The sequence below is a fragment of the Periplaneta americana genome, chromosome 7 (assembly GCF_040183065.1).
Source record: "Periplaneta americana isolate PAMFEO1 chromosome 7, P.americana_PAMFEO1_priV1, whole genome shotgun sequence".
In the NCBI taxonomy this organism is placed as follows: Eukaryota; Metazoa; Arthropoda; class Insecta; order Blattodea; family Blattidae; genus Periplaneta; species Periplaneta americana.
This window is the reverse complement of record NC_091123.1, coordinates 2,314,443-2,340,330: the sequence shown is the minus strand read 5'-3', so window position 1 is coordinate 2,340,330 and position 25,888 is coordinate 2,314,443. Positions and strand designations below refer to the sequence as shown.

General features: G+C 34.5%; 1 protein-coding gene across 4 annotated transcripts in view; it reads left to right on the top strand.

Moving 5' to 3' along the window:
* Sh (Potassium voltage-gated channel protein Shaker) overlaps positions 1-25,888 on the top strand; it is a 627,168-nt gene that overhangs the window by 542,416 nt on the left and 58,864 nt on the right. For all 4 annotated transcript variants that reach the window (XR_011332902.1, XM_069830140.1, XM_069830138.1 and 1 more), the window contains exon 4: positions 11,035-11,678. Coding sequence is in view for 3 of the 4 variants with exons in the window: in XM_069830140.1 (XP_069686241.1) it covers positions 11,035-11,678 (644 nt within the window). In the remaining variant the exon portion in view is untranslated. The remainder of the gene's footprint in view (positions 1-11,034; positions 11,679-25,888) is intronic.

Here is a 25,888-nt window from a genome sequence, read left to right as displayed (position 1 = left end):
TTGAGAAGCTTTTATCATCCAGTCTGCTGTTGAAAAATCTGAAAGTTAGAATTTATAAAACAGTTATATTACCGGTTGTTCTTTATGGTTGTGAAACTTGGACTCTCACTTTGAGAAAGGAACAGAGATTAAGGTTGTTTGAGAATAAGGTGCTTAGGAAAATATTTGGGGCTAAGAGGGATGAAGTTACAGGAGAATGGAGAAAGTTACACAACGCAGAGCTGCACGCATTGTATTCTTTACCTGACATAATTAGGAACATTAAATCCAGACGTTTGAGATGGGCAGGGCATGTAGCACGTATGAGCGAATCCAGAAATGCATATAGAGTGTTAGTCGGGAGGGCGGAGGGAAAAATATCTTTGGAGAGGCCGAGACGTAGATGGGAGGATAATATTAAAATGGATTTGAGGGAGGTGGGATATGATGATAGAGAATGGATTAATCTTGCTCAGGATAGGGACCAATGGCGGGCTTATGTGAGGGCGGCAATGAACCTCCGGGTTCCTTAAAAGCCAGTAAGTAAGTTTTAAAAAATGTATGGCAGTTGGTGCAGTCATTGTAATCCAGATTTTTTTTCCTTTAGAAAAAATTGCCATTTTTTTTTTAATTCTCTTGAGTTTGATATTGGCGGCAAATGGATCCGGGCTCCCCACTGCCATTCACATCATAACATTGGGCGGTGGTAACATCGGACAGTCAGCTTATTCTCTCCATTTTTAGTACTCAGGTCTGGAGTTTGTTACAAGTGTGGAAAGGATGGATTGCTTCCATGAAAAAAATGAAAATAGGTTGAAATTCAGTGAATGTGGACGTGAAGTCACAGATTATTAGGATGTGAAATAATGACTGAAGATAATATCTAATTCCATTTCAAAATTCACTGATCTAAGTCAACCCATTCTAGAGTAATTAATTTTTTTCTTACAAAATATGTAATTTTTCAATAAGTTTCATAACAGCCAAATTGTTATATGATCCACAGCTTTGAAGATAGGCAGATTGGGTTTGCAATAAAAAGTTCACTTTTCGCAGGCATTTGGTCCCATTATAAACATCAGGGCGTTTCACGTACAGTATGTATAAGATAGGAGTGAAACATCACTTAGGGAGGGGCGCCCTTAAACTTTTGGTGGGAACTGTACCTTTTCCAAATTACGATGACACAATATTTACTGGCATAATTCCTCTCCTCCCTCAACATTTTAGAAATATTTTTCAGAATTTAATTTTACTCGCAAAATTTTCCTCTCATTCTTACTTACTTACTTACTTACTTACTTACTTACTTACTTACTTACGGCTTTTAAGGAACCCGGAGGTTCATTGCCGTTCTCACATAAGCACGTCATCGGTCCCTATACTGAGGAAGATTAATCCAGTCTCTATCATCATATCACATCTCCCTCAAAGCCATTTTAATATTATCCTCCCATCTACGTCTCGGTCTCCCCAAAGGGCTTATTCCCTCCGGCCTCCCAACTAACACTCTATATACATTTCTGAATTCACCCATACGTGCTACATGCCCTGCCCATCTCAAACGTCTGGATTTAATGTTCCTAATTATGTCAGGTGAAGAATACAATGCGTGCAGTTCTGTGTTGTGTAACTTTCTCCATTCTCCTGTAACTTCATCCCTCTTAGCCCCAAATATTTTCCTAAGCACCTTATTCTCAAACACCCTCAATCTCTGTTCCTCTCTCAAAGTGAGAGTCCAAGTTTCACAACCATAAAGAACAACCGGTATTATAACTGTTTTATAAATTCTAACTTTCAGCTTTTTTGACAGCAGACTGGATGATAAAAGTTTCTCAACCGAATAACAGACATTTTCCCTAGTACGTAAATAATTGGACATCCCTTTTCCTTTTAAGAGGTATTTTATGAAGATTCCGAATATGGTAAAAATACGACTGGAAAACCAAAGGTCCATTATTCGTTCCTCCTACAGTGAAAAACGTTTATAATAAAATTCCTCTGACAACACGAAAGATGGTCTGGATCTGTCGTTGAGATATAGATAATTAATACATTAGTTTTTATATATTTTAAGCACGTAGTTCAGCGACATGATCCGAGGACAGTCAAGATCAAAAGTGACACACAGCGGTGCAAAGAGAAGCCGAAAAACTGCCCTTAATTACTGAAACTGTGTATAATTTACATTTGTAGCTATTTAGCATTCAACGTTAATTTCATTAAGGCGTGAGTTGTTTGATATTTATGATCAGTTTATTTAAGATATTTTGTGGACATCGCTTAACCCTCCCCTTATATCAGAGATGGGCATCGTGCCTCACTTGAGAATTAGTGCCTCACTGACCTTCACAGAGCTTATCGCTCTGAGTGACATCATCTTCACAGTCCCCGTTCCTCCCTCACGCAGCTCCTAGGCGTGGGCAGGTTCTATATCAGTTTCATAAGCAATATCTGTGGTGGCATAATGGCATTATCAAAGCAATGTGTACGCGTTAGAAAACGAATATTTCATGAGAAATGGTAGGAAGAGTTTTATGCTGTTTAGAAGGGGAAAACATACGACGTATGTTATGCTCGAAAATCCTATTAGGCATTAATAAATTTAATATACAACGACATTACTCCTTATGTCATAAAGAACATGCTGAATTAGAAGGTAAGACAAATTAAATGTTATTTTTCGTACTATTCCGAAGAAAATTTATGATCTTAACATTTGCATAGTATACTAAATACGACATTATACCTTAAACACGCTGCATTAAAAGGTAGCCTACGAGGAATTAAATGTTGTTTGTACGGATTATTTCCAAAAGAAATTTATAAAAAAAATATCAAATGTGCGTAGAAAACGAAATATGATTTTCTGAAATTATTTTAGGTCGAGAACGTGCAAATCTATTAAGTAATTTTGAGAAACGCCAGAATATTCAAGAAAATAAACGTAGACAACGTGATGGAATATTATTGGCTAGTTGCGCAATTTCTCGCCTGTGATTTAAATCAATTCAATGATGCAGAAACAGTAAAGAGGTTTATGATTAAAGCTGCCGAATTAATTTGCCAAATTGAATAAAAGTTTTCGAGTCTCTCACGTTAACCAAGCGCTTTCCTAATAATTCGCCACTGACCGCCTTAGCGATTACGATAAGGTGACGCAGGTCACAGCAGTTTATATTTCCCATCCTACTCTGCAGTCTCCTCTCCCAGTAAACAAACTATAGTAGAACCCCGATTTTCCGTCACCCTATTAACCGATTGGTGGATTATCCGACTCTCTCTCTCTCACTTTTTTTTTTTTGCTGCAGAAAAAATACGAAGTGCTGTACATTATATTAGTACGAATTTTTTCTACAGTATTTCTTTTTTTACAAACTTTTACTCTTATACAGTATGGTCTACTTTTCGAGGGGTCTAAATGCAATGCAAAATACCTTCCAAAGAAAAGAAGTTCTGCTAACAAAAATAGTGCAAGTAATTGAGTGGTTTGAGAAAAAAGAAACTGTTGTTCATCGCATCAGAATACGAAATAGGAATTACAACTGTGCACCATTTAATCTATACTAATAATAAATCTGTAGCCGAAATTTTTCTGGTAATTTTCGATTTTCCAAAAATAATTGGTCCTAACGTGTATAATTAATCACCCTGAAAACCGAAAATCGCTTTTTTGAAATTGTTTGTTTGTATGTATGTCTGTCTGTATGTTTGTTACCTTTTCACGCGATAATGGCTGAACGAATTTCGATGAAAATTGGAATATAAATTAAGTTCGTTGTAACTTAGATTTTAGGCTATATGACATTCAAAATACTTTATTTAAAAGGGGAGGTTATAAGGGGGCCTGAATTAAATAAATCGAAATACCTCGCTTATTATTGATTTGTATGAAAAATGTTACATAACAAACGTATCTTTAAACATTATTTCCGATAAGTTTTATTCCATGCAAAATTTTGATAGGACTGATATTTAAGGATATACAAGAGTTTTAAAATTAAAATAACTGCCATCTAAGGCCGTGTAATGAATTAAAAAACAAATGACTTCGTCTATAAGGGGCCTTGGACAGCAACAATCGAAAGCTATGAAAGATAGCCTACAGAGAATGTTTCTGTGTTTGTATGAAGTAATATCGGAAGCTAAATTAACCGATTTGTATAATTAATTATTATTTCACCATTGGAAAGTGTAGTTTCTCTAGATGGACATAATGCTATAATGTTATTACAGTAACGTCTTTTATATAATATAATATAATATAATATAATATAATATGTAATATTATATAACATAATTTAAGTTATTTGAAGGGTTCAGAACCATAGTGGGCCAAGCGCCATTTACTGAATACGTAGAAAACAAGGGTTATAATTAAGTTATTACCATAATTCAATGGAAACCTATAACAAGTAAAATAAAATATACACATTAAATCTAAATGATGTCAATCTTCATTAAACTATGGTTGCATGTAATAAAAATTAAGAAACAGGTTGAAGGAATTGTCATTGCACCAAATGAGTGTCTCTGGACCAAAATGATAGCATTTTAATTATTAAAACATAATTTAAATTAAGTAACATATTAAACGATTTATCCTTCTATCAAACACGAATGTTCCCTGGATCAAATGCCCTATTTTAATTATGTAATTACTTTACACTTATTTCTAACGGGTGCAGCGGAGCGCAAGGGTACGGCTAGTTAAAAATAAATATAAAGTGTAATAAGTATGTAAATCTACAACATGAGACCTGTACTATTCATATCTTTCCACAGACAGTCGTCATAAAGAGTTTCCTTGGCTCTTAAAAACCCGTCATTCAAAACCAGACTTAAATTAGTGAATTTCTGACCCACTACCTGGCATGTTAAAACACAATACCACGGAGGAAATTACGAATCTGTATTATGCACTTAATTTATGAAAACCTTATATTGTACGGATTATCCCACTTCTTCGATTAACCGTTCACTCCACATCCTTCATTACCACGGATAATAGAGGTTCTACTGTATTTCAAATCGAGTGCCTCACGTAACCGAAAATTGTGCCCATGTATACCTTATAGAGGGACATCATTTTATTTTTACTAACATTTTTAATATTAACCTGGCTATACGTTTAGAGAACCGGAAACCCGTTTCCTACCCCCTTCCACGACTGTAGTTCGATGATACTGGCGTAAAACACAAACAAATCACTTTACTAGGTATAGGAGGGAAGAAAAGTAGTTCATCCATTTACGTAAACTAGGAAATATCGCGACTTTGAGTTCGATAATTTTCATTAGGTTTTTTTTAATCAAAATGCAGTACTGTATTAAGAATAAGTGATTTTACTCACGAACTGAGCTATCCATGTGGACGTATTCATTATGCAATGTATGTTATACTGTCTACAGCACATTAGCGTTCAATATAGAGAATGAAGTTAAATTGAAAAATAATCATAATATGGATATTTAAACACATTTTTGAAAATAGTGGCCGTTCATTTCGATACAGGCTTCAGTTCTTTTGTGCATATTATCGCACTATAGACTATTGTACCTAATCCCAATTACCAGTTTCATCCTTCGTACTAGTAACTCATGTTGAAATAATTCTATACCTACTCTATAAAAGAGTTCCTTACGTACTGTAAATTCAATCTTCACTTCTGCCCTACCCGCATAGATAAAATTACTCAGACATGCTATCAACTGTCCGTCCAAATGGTTATTCCGCAGGATCGTAGAAAGGGAGGAAATCACGTGAAAGTTAATTACTTAACGAGGCCCTTTTATTTAAGTTATTTTAAACAGTTGTATAATATTACGTAAACGTCCAATTCGTAACAGAAATTAATGTTTACAGAAAAGAGCTAAGACAACACAGCTTTTACAGAGGGGCGAGCAGAAGCAGGTGGGGGAAATCGAGATGCGACGTAAGTAAACGGACAGTACCTGTGCGAAAATATGATTCAATATTGGAAGCTCTTTCGTCACTGGAAAACGCGAACATATTTCTGTAACGTACTGTACCCAGTAACTCAGTGCTGTTTACTATATGCGGGGTTGGTTCTGTGTGGAGGACAGTTGGAACTTTATTAGTAGAAGGGGTGGGAGTGAAGTACATTCAAAAACTCAGGTACAATAAAAATTGAAATAAAAATAAAATGATGTCCCTGTAGTTTTCGCCTCCGAATTGTGAGGAATAAGGAGGGATGTTACGCTAGTAAATCCGGGTCTAGTATAAGGCGAGCAATTCTAAGCATAGAAGTAATGCTTGGAAGTCAGTGACTGGTATGACGGGCAGGCATACACCCAGGAGTAGGCTCTACTAGCAAGTCAGTGACTGATTTGACGGGCAGGCAGGTAGGTAGAGTTGTCGCGAGAGCATGGACGGGTGGGTGGTCGGAGCGTTCGGCGCGCCTCCTGGTGTGCAGGAAGCGAAATGCTGCAGCTGCTCGCAAACGTATTGATCCGCGCAATCCATGCAAACCTCCGACTACCTCCCGCCCTCTCCGTCCACCGACCAACTCAGGGAAATTACAGCATGGATATTAGGAAGCGATAACACAGGGCAGGAAAATAACATCAGCCAATAGGTTTTCGATATCCACAAGGGAGGGAGATTTGTGCCCCTTTTTATATGAGTAGAGCTGCTTAACACTAACGACGTGACCCCCCCTCTCACCTAACCTCCGCCTTTTTAGGTAATGAGTGTAGGAAATGGCCATAAATCCATTAAGGAATGCGCAGTGTATCCGTATCAAGGAGAGGGCGACGGACAGCTTTTTATAGCCGTCCTCACTGTTTATGTTTGGCGGATAAAAGGATTTGTACAAACTCCAGCATGCATTAAAATCTTCATTAAGTTAAAGACGATGTATCGGCGGTTTGTCGAACAATGAGGCTCGCGTTTACAGCTCAGAGATGAGTTTCCGCCCAAACACTCCGGCTATTGACGTAAGAATCGTCACGATGGGACTGCAATAAATACAGCAGCCAATGATTTTCCTACTAGTAAAAGTCTATTAATGAATTTCTTGAAAATTATTAGCGTTTATAAATGCAGTTACAGTCTATAGTCCAGTATTTCGACTGGAATGTTGGAAGTGAAATAACGGCATATAGTTATAACTACTTACTGAAACGAACCAGTAGCATCTTCATATATTATAGCAGTATATCATTTTTACATTTCCTACAGTTTCACTGTTTCTTTTTTTTCCTTTGTCGAAATTATTTTAATTTTTCATTTTCTACACTTGCACTATTTTCACCTTTCTTTCGCAGTTACATCATTTTTATATTTGCTACAGTTCCACTATTTTTCCCTTTCTTTCCCAGTTATACCAATTTTACATTTTTTACAGTTCCACTATTTTTTCCTTTCTTTCTCAGTTATACCAATTTTACATTTTTTACAGTTCCACTATTTTTTCCTTTCTTTCTCAGTTATACCAATTTTACATTTTTTACACTTCCACTGTTTGTCCCTTTCTTTCGCAGTTATACCAATTTTACATTTTTTACAGTTCCACTATTTGTCCCTTTCTTTCGCAGTTATACCAATTTTACATTTTTTACAGTTCCACTATTTGTCCCTTTCTTTCGCAGTTATACCAATTTTACATTTTTTACAGTTCCACTATTTGTCCCTTTCTTTCGCAGTTATACCAATTTTACATTTTTTACAGTTCCACTATTTGTCCCTTTCTTTCGCAGTTATACCAATTTTACATTTTTTACAGTTCCACAATTTTTCCCTTTCTTTCGCAATTATACCAATTTTACATTTTTTACGGTTCCACTATTTGTCCCTTTCTTTCGCAGTTATACTAATTTTACATTTTTTACAGTTCCACTATTTGTCCCTTTCTTTCGCAATTATACCAATTTTACATTTTTTACAGTTCCACTATTTTTTCCTTTCTTTCTCAGTTATACCAATTTTACATTTTTTTACAGTTCCACTATTTTTCCCTTTCTTTCGCAGTTATACCAATTTTACATTTTTTACAGTTCCACTATTTGTCCCTTTCTTTCGCAGTTATACCAATTTTACATTTTTTACAGTTCCACTATTTGTCCCTTTCTTTCGCAGTTATACCAATTTTACATTTTTTACAGTTCCACAATTTTTCCCTTTCTTTCGCAATTATACCAATTTTACATTTTTTACGGTTCCACTATTTGTCCCTTTCTTTCGCAGTTATACTAATTTTACATTTTTTACAGTTCCACTATTTGTCCCTTTCTTTCGCAATTATACCAATTTTACATTTTTTACAGTTCCACTATTTTTTCCTTTCTTTCTCAGTTATACCAATTTTACATTTTTTTACAGTTCCACTATTTTTCCCTTTCTTTCGCAGTTATACCAATTTTACATTTTTTACAGTTCCAGTATTTTTCCCTTTCTTTCGCAGTTATACTAATTTTACATTTTTTACAGTTCCACTATTTGTCTCTTTCTTTCGCAGTTATACCAATTTTACATTTTTTACAGTTCCACTATTTTTCCCTTTCTTTCGCAGTTATACCAATTTTACATTTTTTACAGTTCCACTATTTGTCCCTTTCTTTCGCAGTTATACTAATTTTACATTTTTTACAGTTCCACTATTTGTCCCTTTCTTTCGCAATTATACCAATTTTACATTTTTTACAGTTCCACAATTTTTCCCTTTCTTTCGCAATTATACCAATTTTACATTTTTTACAGTTCCACAATTTTTCCCTTTCTTTCGCAATTATACCAATTTTACATTTTTTACAGTTCCACTATTTTTCCCTTTCTTTCGCAGTTATACCAATTTTACATTTTTTACAGTTCCACAATTTTTCCCTTTCTTTCGCAATTATACCAATTTTACATTTTTTACAGTTCCACTATTTTTTCCTTTCTTTCTCAGTTATACCAATTTTACATTTTTTACAGTTCCACAATTTTTCCCTTTCTTTCGCAGTTATACCAATTTTACATTTTCTTCAGTTCAACTATTTTTTCCTTCTTCACAATTATTTCAATTGTACATTTTCTATAGTTCCACTATTTTTCCCTTTCTTTCGCAGTTATACTATTTTTATATTTTCTACAGTTTCATTATTTGTTTTTCCTTTTTCACAATTATTTCAATTTTCCATTTTCTACTGTTCCATCATTTTTACCCTTCTTACATAATTACAAGCATTTAAATTTTACGTTTTCTATTGCTCCACAATTAAAGAGTGGGAGGGATGCTACACCCTTATTTATTTATTAAAGTCTCTTCAGATCTAAATATTTCTGTTTTTTATTATTTTAGATCCGTAATATATGTTTTAATCATATTTATTATGTTAGCAGTTAGCCTTGTTCTGACATTATTGTCCAGAGTCTATTCCTCTCTACTCGATCGAATGTTTTTCAAAATCAATGAAGGCTAACCACAAATATCATAAAATTAATTTTCTCTTTCTTTCACAATAAAATTTAACATCTTCTGTAGTTCCATATTATTATTTCCTTTCTTCCAAAATTATTTCATTTTTCTTCAGTTCCACTAATTTTCCCTTCCTATCGCATTTAATTGAATTTTAGATTTTCTGCATTTCAAATAATTTTTCCCTTCTTTCACAATTACTTAAATTTTACATTTTCTATTGCTCCACAATTTTTTTTTTCATTTCATAAAAATTTCAATTTCACATTTTCTACATTTCCACTGTTTTCCTTTCTATTAGAATTACTTCAATTTTACATTTCATACAGTTACACTATTTTGTCCTTTCTTATTTATTTCAATTTTACATTTCCTACAGTTCCATTATTTTTTCCCTTCCTTTCGCAGTTATATCAATTTTACGTTTTCTATAGTTGTACTATTTTGCCCTTTATTATTTATTTCAGTTTTACGTTTTCTATAGTATTACTATTTTGCCCTTTCTTATTTATTTGAATTTTACTTTTCCTACAGTTCCACTATGTTTTCCCTTCCTTTCGTAGTTATATCAAATTTACATTTTCTACAGTTGTACTATTTTGTCCTTTCTTATTTATTTCAATTTCATATTTCCTGCAGTTCCATTAGTTTTTCCCTTTTGCAGTTATATCAATTTTACATTTTCTACAGTTACACTATTTTGTCCTTTCTTATTTATTTCATTTTTACATCTTCTACAGTTACACTATTTTGTCCTTTCTTATTTATTTCAATTTTACATTTTCTACAGTTACATTCTTTTGTCCTTTCTTTCTTATTTATTTCAATTTTACTTATTTTTCTCCAGTTGTAGGCTAGTATTTTGGCCTTTCTTTCTTATTTATATCAATTTTACATATTTTTTCCAGTTGTAGGCTAGTATTTTGTCCTTTCTTTCTTATTTATATCAATTTTACATATTTTTCTCCAGTTGTAGGCTAGTATTTTGTTCTTTCTTTCTTATTTATTTCAATTTTACATTTTCTACATTTACACTATTTTGTCCTTTCTTTCTTATTTATATCAATTTTACATATTTTTCTCCAGTTGTAGGCTAGTATTTTGTCCTTTCTTATATCAATTTTACATATTTTTATCCAGTTGTAGGCTAGTATTTTGTCCTTTCTTTCTTATTTATATCAATTTTACATATTTTTATCCAGTTGTAGGCTAGTATTTTGTCCTTTTTTCTTATTTATTTCAATTTTACATTTTCTACAGTTACACTATTTTGTCCTTTCTTTCTTATTTATATCAATTTTACATATTTTTCTCCAGTTGTAGGCTAATATTTTGTCCTTTTTTCTTATTTATTTCAATTTTACATTTTCTACAGTTACACTATTTTGTCCTTTCTTTCTTATTTATATCAATTTTACATATTTTTCTCCAGTTGCAGGCTAGTATTTTGTTCTTTTTTCTTATTCATTTCAATTTTACATTTTCTACAGTTACACTATTTTGTCCTTTCTTTCTTATTTATATCAATTTTACATATTTTTCTCCAGTTGTAGGGTAGTATTTTGTCCTTTGTTTCGCAGTCATTTCAATGTTCCATTATGTTCCCACCAACTGACCGCCTGAACACTTCGCAGGGAGGATGAAGGCTTCATCAAGGAGGAGGAGAAGCCGCTGCCGTCGAACGAGCGCCAGCGCAAGGTGTGGCTGCTGTTCGAGTACCCGGAGAGCTCGCAGGCGGCGAGGGTGGTGGCCATCATCTCGGTGTTCGTGATCCTGCTGTCCATCGTGATCTTCTGCCTGGAGACGCTGCCGGAGTTCAAGCACTACAAGGTGTTCAACACCACCACCAACGGCACCAAGATCGAGGAGGACGAAGTGCCGGACATCACGGACCCGTTCTTCCTCATCGAAACCATCTGCATCATCTGGTTCACGTTCGAGCTGTCAGTGAGATTCCTCGCCTGTCCGAATAAACTCAACTTCTTCCGGGACGTGATGAACATAATCGACATCATCGCGATCATTCCGTACTTCATTACGCTAGCGACGGTGGTGGCCGAGGAGGAGAGCACCATCAACGTGGTGCGGGCGCCCGTCAGCCCGCAGGACAAGAGCACAAATCAGGCCATGTCCCTAGCGATTCTCAGAGTGATTAGGTTAGTGCGCGTATTCCGAATATTTAAGTTGTCCCGACACTCCAAGGGGCTGCAAATCCTCGGGCGAACTTTGAAGGCCTCCATGCGGGAACTGGGATTGCTCATATTTTTCTTGTTCATAGGTGAGTACAAAGAGAAGTGTCGACAGAGCACGAGTCGGTGGTTCTTTCCACTGTAAAGTAGCTTTGTAATACCTTAGCTTTAAGTGGTGGTGGCGGTGACAGTGCCTTCTCTAGGCACGTATCATGATAAGAGCTTTGCAGTTCGTAAGCCTTCTCTAGGCAGAACATCACGATAAAACTTTTGTATTTGCATCAAGCTCAGAGCTAATAACATTCGTAAGCCTTCTCTAGGCAGAACGTCACAATAAAAGCTTTGTAATTTGCATCAAGTTCTTCAGAGATTTGGAATATTACTTGCATGGCATTGTAATATACCACACAGTGATTTGAACAGCATGTGTATGCTATTGTATATTAATTTTGATAACTGAATAATTATATAATCTAACTTGTATACTTTACATTAATCAAGATGACAGTGTCGAACAGGTTCCTTGACACATATGTCAAGCCTTCCGAAGATCCGTCTATCAAGAGCTGCAATGGAGGAAGATCTTGTATTTACTAGTGATGATGTTCCAGATGTATCAGTAACCAAGTCTGAAGGCCATGACAAAGGTATAAAACCGCCTGGAGGAATTCCCAAAGTACGAGTGGCCTACAGACGGGCGGTGAAGCATGCCACTGAAGTATTTTGGGACTTACGGTCAAAATGCGTGATCAAGTAATGTGTTAACAATCATGATGTGAGATCAAGCATTTTGACATCTCTTTGTCAAGTCCAAATGTTTCATCAAATATGGTACATAAAACATTTTGATGTCGTTAGAAGGTCAAAATGCATGAATAAGTTGCCAGTAATACATTCCGATACCTAACTAATCGTTCTGTTTTGGGCCCAGAACTACTATCTCTAGACTTCATCTACCCTGCCACTGCCTCCACTCCCAAACCTTGTTTCTCTATCGCCTCTCTGCCTAGCCGGTTTTTTTTGTGGCGCTCTCTTTTTTCGTCCATCCAGAACAGTCCAGTCAATTATATTTGTGGAGATATCTCATTCACTTCATTAAATTTTGCACTTGGAAATATTTCCAACAATGTTCGTTCATGCATTCTGAAGTCGTTTCGCTTCTCACTTTAATAGACCATCTGGACATTTTACATGTGATCCAAATACAATGGTAAATTATTATTGTTACACCAGTGGGCACAATTGATACATTTGGAACAACAGAAACCCGACTACGTCAGTAGTTCTGGATTCCACACAAATGCCTCAAGGAATGAGGCCGGTAAGGTCCTTAGTACTCTGTAGTAGGGCTGGGGACGGAGCGGTTCGGTTCGGAGCAGTTAATGTGACGTCATTACTCGGTTGAACCGAGTACAGTACCGAGTACAAATTTGTGGCGGCAGATTTAAAATTTAGATAGAGTCGATTTTAGAACGTACTTTGAAAATGAAACCAAGCGTTTTTTAAAAGCGTTGTAGTAAAGCGTTATCGCTTTGCTAATTGACGAGAAAAAAGTGCTTCTCTTCATTGCAAAATGGCGGTTGCAAATTTCATTTGCGTGATTACAACTATTTGCAGAGTTATTTTGTATGAAAGCCCTATTTAACTTTCAGTGTTGTTATATATGACAGACGAAATAAAATTGATAAAATAATTTATAATACTAACAGCTAATAAATTAACATGTGATGTAAACGTTAAACGCTGCAGGTAATTAAAAAGGAAGATATAAAGAAACGGGCTCCATGAAGCGCTGCCTAAAACACTTAAAAAACACACACAGAATTATTTACTATTACGGAAAGTGGATAAAATAATTAATAAAACGTGGAATCTTAGACTGAAGAACATAATGTTTATTTATTTTATAACATTACTAGCCTACAATACAACCATGTTCTCTTTGGTGAAGGATAATATTATTGACTATTACACTTTTACTACGTCACACTACTTTCGACCAATAAAACGGTACGAAAGGACGTCTTTCAACCAATCATGGCTGCTTATCGCACAATTTTATCGCGTCCCTAGCATTTGTTTAATTTTATCGCGTCCCTAGCATTTGTTTATTTTTATCACCACCCTAGCATTTGTTTCTTTGTTTGCCAACATTTCAAACTGCACTGGTCTGGACGTCAAAAAACAGAAAATTACAAACCACTCCAGTCGATGCACAGCAGTTTAAAATATGACTCGCATTGGCACTCAAGAACAAGAATTAATAAAGATCACTGGTCATATATGAAGAGCACCATTCGGAAATCCTGAATAAGTTGAGGGATACACCATGTACACCAACGAGTTCACTTCTTTTACGCACACGTCCAATATAACATCAACTGAACCACCAACCACTAAAACATTCAAATTTGAAAATTGTACTTTCAATAATTGTTTCTTTTAAATTTATTCACGTTTATTTTTATGTCATCATCGTTAATTAAAACGTTTCTTGTTTATTTCATCATCCCTAATTAAAACTTTTCTAACACTTGTTTACATTATTTAGGTTATGTTATAGCTTCTGCTATATGATATTATGGATAGTCACGTATCAGAGATTGTTTAATACTAAGATTTATTGAAAATCATCTGTCAAGTGACGTTGATTACTGGGATCCGGATGATTGAAGTGGAATACAACTGTTTTAATAAAAATGAAATTGAATCAACAAAGCCTTCTTGACTAGAAACAGTCCACAGAGTTCAATGATGATTCCATAGTTGGCACAACTGATACCGGTAACAAGAAAACATAATCATAAAACACTACTGCCATCTAGCGTAATGTTGAGATACATTTGAAGACAGTTGTATTTTCGTAAGTCAATTAATATTTTATTGTATTGGAGTACTTCGTTACTGTCTAATCTTTATATACTTTCTTCTAATCGTGTAATAGTCAATTAAATCCCACTGGAGTTTTGATTTGATCTAGATAAATCAAAACCTCTAGTGAGATTACTGTTGATAAATTATTATTTTAATGTACCGAAGTACATATGGTATTTCCATGCAGATATTCTGCGTCATCATACGATGAAAGAGTAATGGAACGGAGAAAAATTCTCTCCGGCGCCGGGATTTGAACCCGGGTTTTCAGCTCTACGTGCTGATGCTTTATCCACTAAGCCACACCGGATACCCACCCTGGCGTCGGACAGAATCGTCTCAGTTTAAGTTCCAACTCTTGGGTTCCCTCTAATGGCCGCCCTCTGCACTACGTCATAGATGTCTATGAACTCTTTCATCGTATGATGACGCAGAATATCTGCATGGAAATATCATATGTACTTCGGTACATTAAAATAATATATATGATATGCGTAAATCACTTCGTGATTTAAGACGGCGCTTATTCCGTCGGATCCCGGCCAACTAGTCACTCATAACGAGTGCACCTCAGCACATGTGTGGACTTCGGTCCTACGTTCATAGACATCTATGACGTAGTGCAGAGGGCGGCCACTAGAGGGAACCCAAGAGTTGTAGCTTAATCTGAGACGATTCTGTCCGACGCCGGGGTGGGGATCCGGTGTGGCTTAGTGGATAAAGCATCAGCACGTAGAGCTGAAAACCCGGGTTCAAATCCCGGCGCCGGAGAGAATTTTTCTCCGTTCCATTACTCTTTCATCGTTACTGTTGATAAATTAAAGTAATTAGGTAACATAATTCGTAGAAATAAATACAAATAAAATTATGACTGATGAGGTAACACAAATCCAATAAATACAAATAGAAAAAAAATATAATGCACTTCCTTTTTAACATATTTTAATATTAATGAAACACTCTAATATGATGATGATAATAATAATAATGATATTATTATTATTACTATTATTATTATTATTATTATTATGTACAGCAATATGTTCAGACTGTCAATGTTCATTAGGCCCACTTCACAAGTCATATAATAGGATGAACTCCTCTTCAATACAAGAGGCCTTTCAGCCCGCCTTGGGGATAAGGAAATAATTTGTCCTGCAGCAGAAAATATTTAAATACAATAGTACCTACGTTGTTGTCTGCTACAATTAAGTGAAACACGTGAACTCTGTTTGAACTGACCGGTAACGGCTACGGTTAACCGAGTAACTTCGGTGCCCCGCTGCCAAGCACATAAACCGATAGAACCGGGTTACTCAACAGTTCTACTCGCTCCGACCCCAGCTCTACTCTGTAGAGATCACAATCCCGAAGTACATCCCACCTCCATAATGTTTTCGAATTTCTAACCATTTTCAGCCAGTTGTTGGAGTCTGACTGACTCCATCTGCTCACCTTCCAGTGTTCACGAACTTATTTCTGCGAGAGATGTTGGCACAGTTACGTAATTTACCAATTGAGCACAATGCGGAAGGATACAGTGTGCGTCTGACGACCTCGAGAGGGAACTGCAGAAAAGATTCCTGATCAAATCTTGTAACTTGCAACGTGCCTAACTTGTGTTCACGCGCGCCATGTTGTGTTAATATTAGCTCGTGCTTCGGGAACTAGTCACGGAGTGCTTCACTTATCACTTACATTTCCACGAGTAATCAGAATTTATTCTTGTCCCGCTTTTACAGCTTGGAAGGGAAATGCCTGCATTGATTCAGATCTGGTCTCTGTAACGGCTCCTTCTCAACAAACTCGCAATCAGTATCGGAACCTCTAATTTTCGAGATGCCCATTCAAGGATGGAAAACATGGTGGACTAGAGATAGGTAAAAAAAAAAGCTGAAACAGTTTATTTGAAACTCTTTCCCAATTGAAACTTTTTCGATATGAAACAGTTTCGTGATATAACCTGTTCCAACCGTTCCAAAGAGTGTTACCTGCTCCAGTGATAACTTCAACGTTCCACATGGTTCCAACAGATAAACAGTTCAGTTTCTAAACAGTTTTCCACTGCTTTGTTCAGTTTCTAAACAGTTTTCCACTTCTTTGTTGTCTGCAAATGCCATGTGTAGTACTATCATTGACCTTCAATCGAAAGTAAATATAATATCCATGTTCCACACGGCCTTCGTGCAACAATAGCCTATGTAGGATCGCGCAATTTAATTGTACGAATCAAATTCCCTAATAAATCTCCTAATTATTAGCTGTCCATTGATGAAAAATGTATTCTTGGTGTCCTGACATAGTGTTAATCTATACTAATAATAAATCTGTAAGTAGCCGAAATTTTTCTGGTAATTTTCGATTTTCCAAAAATAATTGGTCCTAACATATATAATTAACCACCCTGAAACCGAAAATCGCTTTTTTGACATTTTTGTTTGTATGTCTGTCTTTCTGTCTGGATGTTTGTTAACTTTTCACGCGATAATGGATGAACGGATTTCGATGAAAATTGGAATATAAATTAAGTTCGTTGTAACTTAGATTTTAGGCTATATGGCATTCAAAATACATTATTTAAAAGGGGGGTTATAAGGGGGCCTGAATTAAATAAATCGAAATATCTCGCTTATTATTGATTTTTGTGAAAACTGTTACATAACAAACGTTTCTTTAAAAATAATTTCCGATACGTTTTATTCCTTGAAACATTTTGATAGGACTGATATTTAATGAGATAAATGAGTTTTAAAATTAAAATAACTGCCATCGAAGGCCGTGTAATGAATTAAAAAACAAATGACTTCGTCTATAAGGGGCCTTGGACACAACAATCGAAAGCTATGAAAGATAGCCTACAGAGAATGTTTCTGTGTTTGTATGAAGTAATATCGGAAGCTAAATTAACCGATTTGTATAATTAATTATTATTTCACCATTGGAAAGTGTAGTTTCTCTGGATGGACATAATGCTATAATGTTATTACAGTAACTTCTGATATAATATAATATAATATAATATAATATAATATGTAATATTATATAATATGATTTAAGTCATTTGAAGGGTTCAGAACCATAGTGGGCCAAGCGCCATTTACTGAATACGTAGTAAACAAGGGTTAAAATTAAGTTATTACCATAATTCAATGCAAACCTATAACAAGTAAAATAAAGTATACACATTAAATCTAAATGATGTCAATCTTCATTAAGCTATGGTTGCATGTAATAAAAATTAAGAAACGTGTTAAAGGAATTGTCATTGCACCAAATGAGTGTCTCTGGACCAAAATGATCGCATTTTAATTATTTGGATGCAATTTAAATTAAGTAACATATTAAACGATTTATCCTTCTATCAAACACGAATGTTCCCTGGATCAAACTTCCTATTTTAATTATGTAATTACTTTATATTTATTTCTAACGGGTGCAGCGGAGCGCACGGGTACGGCTAGTTGTTAATATACCGCGAAAAATATCATCGGCTAATGTCATCGTTATTAAACTCTTCTAGGGTTATATGCGTTATTTTTACTAAAATCGATTTATTTTGAATTGTAGTTATTTACTGTACCCTTAACAGTAATCTACGAAAATTATCTTCCGTCGTCATAATACACTGAACAGCTGATTTAAAGACGATTCAAGGGCTTTGAAACATGTTCCTGAAACAGAATACTTGGCACAGTTGGCACTGATGTTGTAAACATATTCTGATGAAACTGTTCCTTTGAAACTGTTATTTTGGAACAGTTTCGTTCATGAAACAGTTACAGTCGAAACTGTTTCTTAAAAAGAACAGTTTATCCCATCCCTATGGTGAACAGAGTTGGGTGGCAAATAACTCCAGCTGATTTTAAACTTTTATTCGTAACCCCTGAATGCTGTAATGTTGCGTTATTAATATGCACCATATGCTATAAGACATTTTTAATTTTAAAGCTCATATTACTAATCGAAATTTCACGAATTAAACTGTGAATTCAGTGACATACTTCCCAATAGTTTTACGCGAAGGCATTCAGAGTTTCTTTGACTATCTTTCACTATTTCTGCTTTTCTTTCTCTATATGTATCACATGAACTACACATATTACAGTACAAATGCCTTCTTCAGAATTAATTTAATTTACTTGGTTATTTAACGAGGTTATTTAGCGTCGATGTAATTGGTGATAGTGAGGTGATATTTGGCGAGATGAGACCGAGAATTCGCCATAGATTACCTGGCATTTCCCTTACGATTGGGGAAACCCTCGGAAAAAACCCAACCAGGTAATCAGGTCAAGCGGGAATCGAACCCGTGCCCGAGAGCACTGCTCCGGATCCGCCAGAGCTACGCCGGTGACTTCTTCAGAATTATATTACACACATATACAGTGCTATTAATTTCACGGGGTTATTCTTTGAGATATTTCAAACAAATAAGTTTAATACAATTCCCTCGTTTTTGCTTCCTTTTCGAGATAAAAATTGTTTTGTATTAAACATTTCATAGCTTGTTTTTGGAAAGCCATTGATAGAATTCCCAATATGCTGTCAGTTTAACAGAGCAGAGTATTATGATAATAGATGATTGAAAGAATTTTAGTTTTGTCCTTTAAATATGCAGAAATGTTATCCGATTAATGTAACATTGTAAAATTCCATTTGAGAACGAAAAGTTACATTTGTTTGGATCAAATTCCTGCACATTTAAAGGACTAAAATAAAATTCTTTCAATCATTCATTATCATAATACACCGCTCTCTTAAATTGACTGAGCATATTGGGAATTCAGTCAATGGCAGTCCCAAAACACGCTATGAAATGTTTCATAGAAAACTATTTTTATCTCGAAAAGGAAGGAAAGTCGAGCAAATTTGTATTAAAATTTTATCTCCTATTTATTGTACGTACCTTAAAATTTTAACTGGGAGTGCAAGTTCACAATGTAATTATATTAGTTAATACGTTTAGACCTACCATTACGAGACCAACGGGCAGTTTCTCCAAGAAATGTTTAATTTGACCTTACTAGTATTAAATTAACAGTCTGTTTATTTTCAACATAATTTTGTTTAAAACAACCAACACTGAACTATAACAGTCGTTAACACTATTTTAACCACTCAATAACAGTTGGTAATGATTTTGCTCATGTAAGGCAATTTTGTATTGGCTGATATTATTCTTTAAATTCTGTATTGTAGAATAAGTCATGAAACGTGTATAAAATCATAACCTGGTACAGTAGGCCATGATCGATAAAGAAGAAGACAAATGAAAGTTGTAGGTTTACTACTATTGAATAATGATATTATTACAAAGTGAGGTTATAGTACTAATGCTAACATATGACTTCTCAAAGAAGCGATTTTTGCTAAAACTTTCTAATATAATACTCACTGTGTATTTTGAAACGCTTTTGACATTGGCTATAGTTAGTTGAGAAGAGCCAGTATCATAGAATCAAGAGTAAATAGTAGATTCTGAATTGGAGTAAGTGGTATATTTCTGTTTGTAGGATATTCAAGTCTGGTTTAAATTTCTTGTAAATTTTGAGGCCTACTTGTTTTGAAAATCTATATTGTCACAAATTGAGTATCATGCATAATATATAAATCATCATTCCTAGTTACCTTGCCACGTTAAGATCTCAAATTTTCTGAATATTCAATAAATAGTAGGGCCTGACCTCAGTATCAAAATAAGCAGCCAATATGATAATCAGTTCACTTTTGAAGATTATCTTCCCTATATTAGTTTTCTGAAGCGCCTTTCAAATGTTATGTTAGTCATTCACGAAACATTCCTTAAACAGAGAAATAAAATATTATTTTCACAACTTCTGTTTGAACAGCTGTGGTGTCATCTGCCATATTTAACTATCTGTCAAATGAGTTAACTGCCTGAAATCCTACTTTTAAAGTTAACAAACACTTAACAATCTGTTAAGCCAAACTAGTGTTGAAGACATGAAAAAACTATATTTAACAAACTGTTAATGGCCAGTTTGTCCAAGTAATGTTTAATTTTGCTTAACGAATGTTAAATTAACAGTCTATTTTTAACGCTTCGTTAATGTATTTTCCATTTCTTTAACATAATTTTGTTTAAGATAACCAACACTTAACTATAACGTCTGTTAGCACTATTTTAACTACTCAACAGCAGTTGGTAATGATTCTACACATGTAAGACAATTTTTGATTGGCTAAAATTAATCTTTAAATTCTATATTATAGAGTGACTCATGAAACTTGCATAAAATGACAACCTGTTATAGTGGGCCATGCTCCATAAACAAACAGTTGACAAATGAAAGTTGTAGGTGACGTGCTGCATAATAATTACAAAGTAAGGTTATATTTCCTCATTGCTATTATGGATACGAAATACGAAAGAAATAAAATAACACTGATGTATTTAAACAGTCCAAAGTATTTTTTAAATGTTATATTACCAGTCATATGCTAAACATTCCCTACAGAGAGACACAAAATATTAATTTCGCAACTTCTGTTCGAACAGCTGTGGAGACATCGGCCATATTTAACTAACTGTTGAAAGAGTTAACTGCCCGAAATCCTATATTTAAAATTAACAAACTGTTAACAATCTGTTAAACCAAACTGGTATTGAAAACATACAATTTTATTAATTAACAAACTGTTTAGAGTTTAACATTCTTTAAATTTTCTAACAATACTTGGAGAAACCGGCCACGAGAGACACGAAAAATTTGTTCGCCTTTTTAAAGAACTTCTTGAATTTGATGTAAACTGTTTAAGAATGCAAGTTTTGACGTATGAGCGGTAAACTTACAATAATAATAATAATAATAATAATAATAATAATAATAATAATAATAATGTCGTCTATGAAATATTTCAGTAGTTTCCTTAGGCTTCTTTGTGACTTGAAAGACATTGTATATTCTCCATGAAATATTTTTACCGTGTTACCGGATAGTTCTTGTGTGGTGGGGCTGCCACCTCGAAACATTTTGTACAGGTTCCAATTTACACGTTGTTCAGCGAGAATAGGAGTACCAGAGACTCAATGAGACCTGACATGTGATGACAAAGAACTTACTCAGACTTTTCTTCAACAAAGTCACGAGTTGTGCACTGATTCTCAGCTGTCGAACTTGTAGGGGCAGGAGAGAGTGGACATTTAAAATCATTGCCACAAAGCAGTGATGTCCAGTGTTGCCAACTCAGAATTCTATTTACCGCTGCACAAGCTTAAAAAACCGTTAAGCTGTAGTTTAGAAACTCCAGATTTTTCTTAATTTCCAAATTTTAAATACAAACTATATAGTTTTAGGAAGCGGAGAATTTTAGGTTTCAAATTTTTAAAAAATGCTAGCATTTATAATACTATGGAAATTGAAATAACACTCACCTCTGCCCAGAAGCTTGTTGTGAATGGCAATATTATGTTGTCGAACAAGAGAAAAACACTCGCTGCTCCTTTGTGTGTGTATAATTAAATCTGAATATTTTGCATTTGACATCACCTTACACCATTTACACCGACTTTCGAACTATCACCGGTAACTTCTTCCACCTAATCTTTAAACACATTTGTATTTTTTTTTTTTTACATATCTCTAAACTTTTGTACGTATGTATGTAGTTTTACGCGGGATATATCTTTAAAATTGAATGAAATAGATCAAGACTATACTGGACACTTCGGAAATAATCACATTCGCAGTCACACCAGTCGGTTCGAAAACTTATTTCACACTGAGCTGGAGACGTGACGTGCCTGCTGACAATGAGTCTGGTTTTAATTTTTAAATAGACTACATCTGTGGTACATAAACTATAAAGCGGAATGATAAATTAAATAATATATCATAAATTAAAATAATAATTTAGTTAATTATCTATTCTTTATGATTAAATACATCAATTCATTTACAAAAACAATTAATACATTAGATTAAGAGGATAACGAATGCGGAATACCTTATTTGTACGACAACAATGGATGAGGCAGGAAATGGACGTGGTTGCAACAAATCCAGTTCACATAAAACGTTGATATTGTATACTCGCACAATGAAAAAGTGTGTTAATACCATACTAAACTCTGGTTTATGATTAATTAACATTGTCCGCAAGTAAATATAAAAAAATATAACATCTTTACAGAAAAAAAACTTAAAAATATCATCTCTCTCTGCCTGGAATCATAAAAAAACACCAAATAAATAGCTAGTCGCTGACGGTAAAATTCTGTAGCTGACCATAGTCCTAAAAACACTAAATTTAGCTACAAAACTGCTGATTTGGCAACACTGGTGATGTCAAGTATATGACCGTTGGTGATGGAGAGAAGCTGAACATTAATGCACACAATTCCCTCCCGCCTGTAAGATAAGTGAAGCACGAGTACGAGTTGCCGTTCAATTGATGGAAGTCTTGAGTTCTTGGCAGTGCCTTGTCCCCAGAACTGCACCCTCCCTCTTCCTCGCCCATTATGTGGACACGTTTTACATCTAGTGATATTTCTTCGTAATGACTTCTTACGTCATATGTGAGGCCCAAGACTAATGTATTGTACATTTATTACTCTGCTTTCTATTTAGACAATGTTTAGTGGATATTTTAGAAATAAAATGTTAGTTGCTAAATAACAGTCTTCTGTCTCACAGTCTAAGACATTTGTCTGTCTCCCCGGCAAAACTTGGAGCCTACGTTTTTGGATACTCTTCCGCAGCCTTGACAAGACAATCGCCGTCTTGAAACTTCATTTCGCGTAATCGGTGCTCTAATTTACCAGAAAACTCTCACAAAAAACCATAGAATTAATGGGGACTTGTTTGACAATGTCTAGAAACCTCAGCTCTTCCTGCCAAAGGCACAGATTTGAATCCATTTCCCCATTAAAATTCACGTAAAAGCAAACTCTTGGTCAGCACTACGTTGCTTGGCAACCAACTGCGAAATGAAGTTTATACAGGCTGCAGAGAAGGGAACTGAAAGCGCTGGTTCCGAATTTTACCACGTGGGGATTGTTGAGATAGACGAAAACTGATTATTCTTATATGAAAATAGGAAACTGTAGAATGGAAGGTGACTTGAAATATGTTGCATTTCTTTCTTGACGACCTCCATAATTATAGGACCAGCCCATTCTGAAAGTAGATGAATTTGATGGAAGGCTACGCTCAACCTGAAACTGGTTATCAGATATTTATGTCGCAACACAACGCACAAAATTTGGTATACTTTTCATAACTTAGATTCCGAAGTAGTTCAGCTTGAAGTGTCTTGATTTTTCGTTAGCAGGATGTTGCTGAGACACAAAACGCTCAGTTTAGCGAGTCCTTTCCTGAAATCTGCTGCTTTCAGAACCCAAACATATATCACTGTGCTTGTTGAGAGACAGTTAATCTCTCTGATTGACTGAAATCATTTTACATTTCGCTTTCACGTAACCCGAAAATATGGAGTAGACGCTGTCACGATGTAGAACTTCCATGCATAAATCACTTATACAGTGCTTTATATCAAATGCTGTAAACAGAAACTCTAGAGGGAATATATGAGACTGAAAGACAGTACCGGCATCTACGCATTGTGTTGGTACGCAACAAATTTAAGTCACATTTAGGTAGGCCTCTTCAGAGATTAGGTAGGCCTAGGAGAGCCGAAATAAGGTTATGGGAATCAAAATATAAACAGGCCTACAACGCATGTGGAACGCACCGGACACGCCAGTGCGTAGAAATGTCCGTCGAACATCTTCGTATCGTTCCTGGAGCACGGCTCGCATCATGTGCAGAACGCAAATCATCATGATTGGTGATTGTAACTGTGATAATGTGCTTCATTTGCGGCTATGTTGTTTCTTAAACGTGAAATAGTAATAATAATAATAATAATAATAATAATAATAATAATAATACTTACTTATTTACTTTCTTACTTATTTACTTACTTATTTACTTAATTATTTACTTTCTTACTTATTTACTTACTTATTTATTTACTTACTTATTTACTTACTTATTTACTTACTTACTTATTTATTTACTTACTTACTTATTTATTTACTTATTTACTTACTTATTTACTTTCTTACTTATTTACTTACTTATTTATTTACTTACTGACTTATTTACTTACTTATTTACTTACTTATTTACTTATTTGCTTACTTATTTACTTACTTACTTATTTATTTACTTACTTATTTACTTACTTACTACTTATTTATTTACTTACTTACTTGCTTACTTATTTACTTACTTATGTACTTATTTACTTATTTACTTACTTATTTTCTTACTTATTTACTTACTTATTTATTTACTTACTAACTTATTTCCTTACTTACTTATTTACTTACTTATTTACTTACTTAATTACTTACTTACTTATTTACTTACTTAATTATTTACTTACTTATTTACTTACTTACTTACTTATTTACTTACATATTTACACACTTATTTATTTACTTACTTACTTATTTACTTATTTACTTATTTACTTACTTGCTTACTTATTTACTTACTTATGTACTTATTTACTTACTTATTTACTTACTTATTTTCTTACTTATTTACTTACTTATTTATTTACTTACTAACTTATTTCCTTACTTATTTACTTACTTAATTACTTACTTACTTACTTATTTACTTACTTACTTAATTATTTACTTACTTATTTACTTACTTACTTATTTACTTACATATTTACATACTTACTTATTTACTTACTTATTTACTAACTTATTTCCTTACTTACTTATTTACTTACTTACTTACTTACTTACTTACTTACTTACTTTTAAGGAACCCGGAGGTTCATTGCCGCCCTCACATAAGCCCGCCATTGGTCCCTATCCTGAGCAAGATTAATCCAGTCTATACCATCATATTCAATCTCCCTCAAATCCAATTCAATATTCTCTTCCCATCTACGTCTCGGCCTCCCCAAAGGTCTTTTTCCCTCCGGCCTCCCAACTAACACTCTATATGCATTTCTGGATTCGCCCTGCTACGTGCCCTGCCCATCTCAAACGTCTGGATTTAATGTTCCTAATTATGTCACGTGAAGAATACAATGCGTGCAGTTCTGTGTTGTGTAACTTTCTCCATTCTCCTGTAACTTCATCCCTCTTAGCCCCAAATATTTTCCTAAGCACCTTATTCTCAAGCACCCTTAACCTATGTTCCTCTCTCAAAGTGAGAGTCCAAGTTTCACAACCATAAAGAACAACCGGTAATATAACTGTTTTATAAATTCTAACTTTCAGATTTCTTGACAGCAGACTGGATGATAAAAGCTTCTCAACCGAATAATAACAGGCATTTCCCATATTTATTTTGTGTTTAATTTCCTCCCGAGTATCATTTATACTTGTTACTGTTGCTCCAAGATATTTGAACTTCTCCACCTCTTCAAAAGA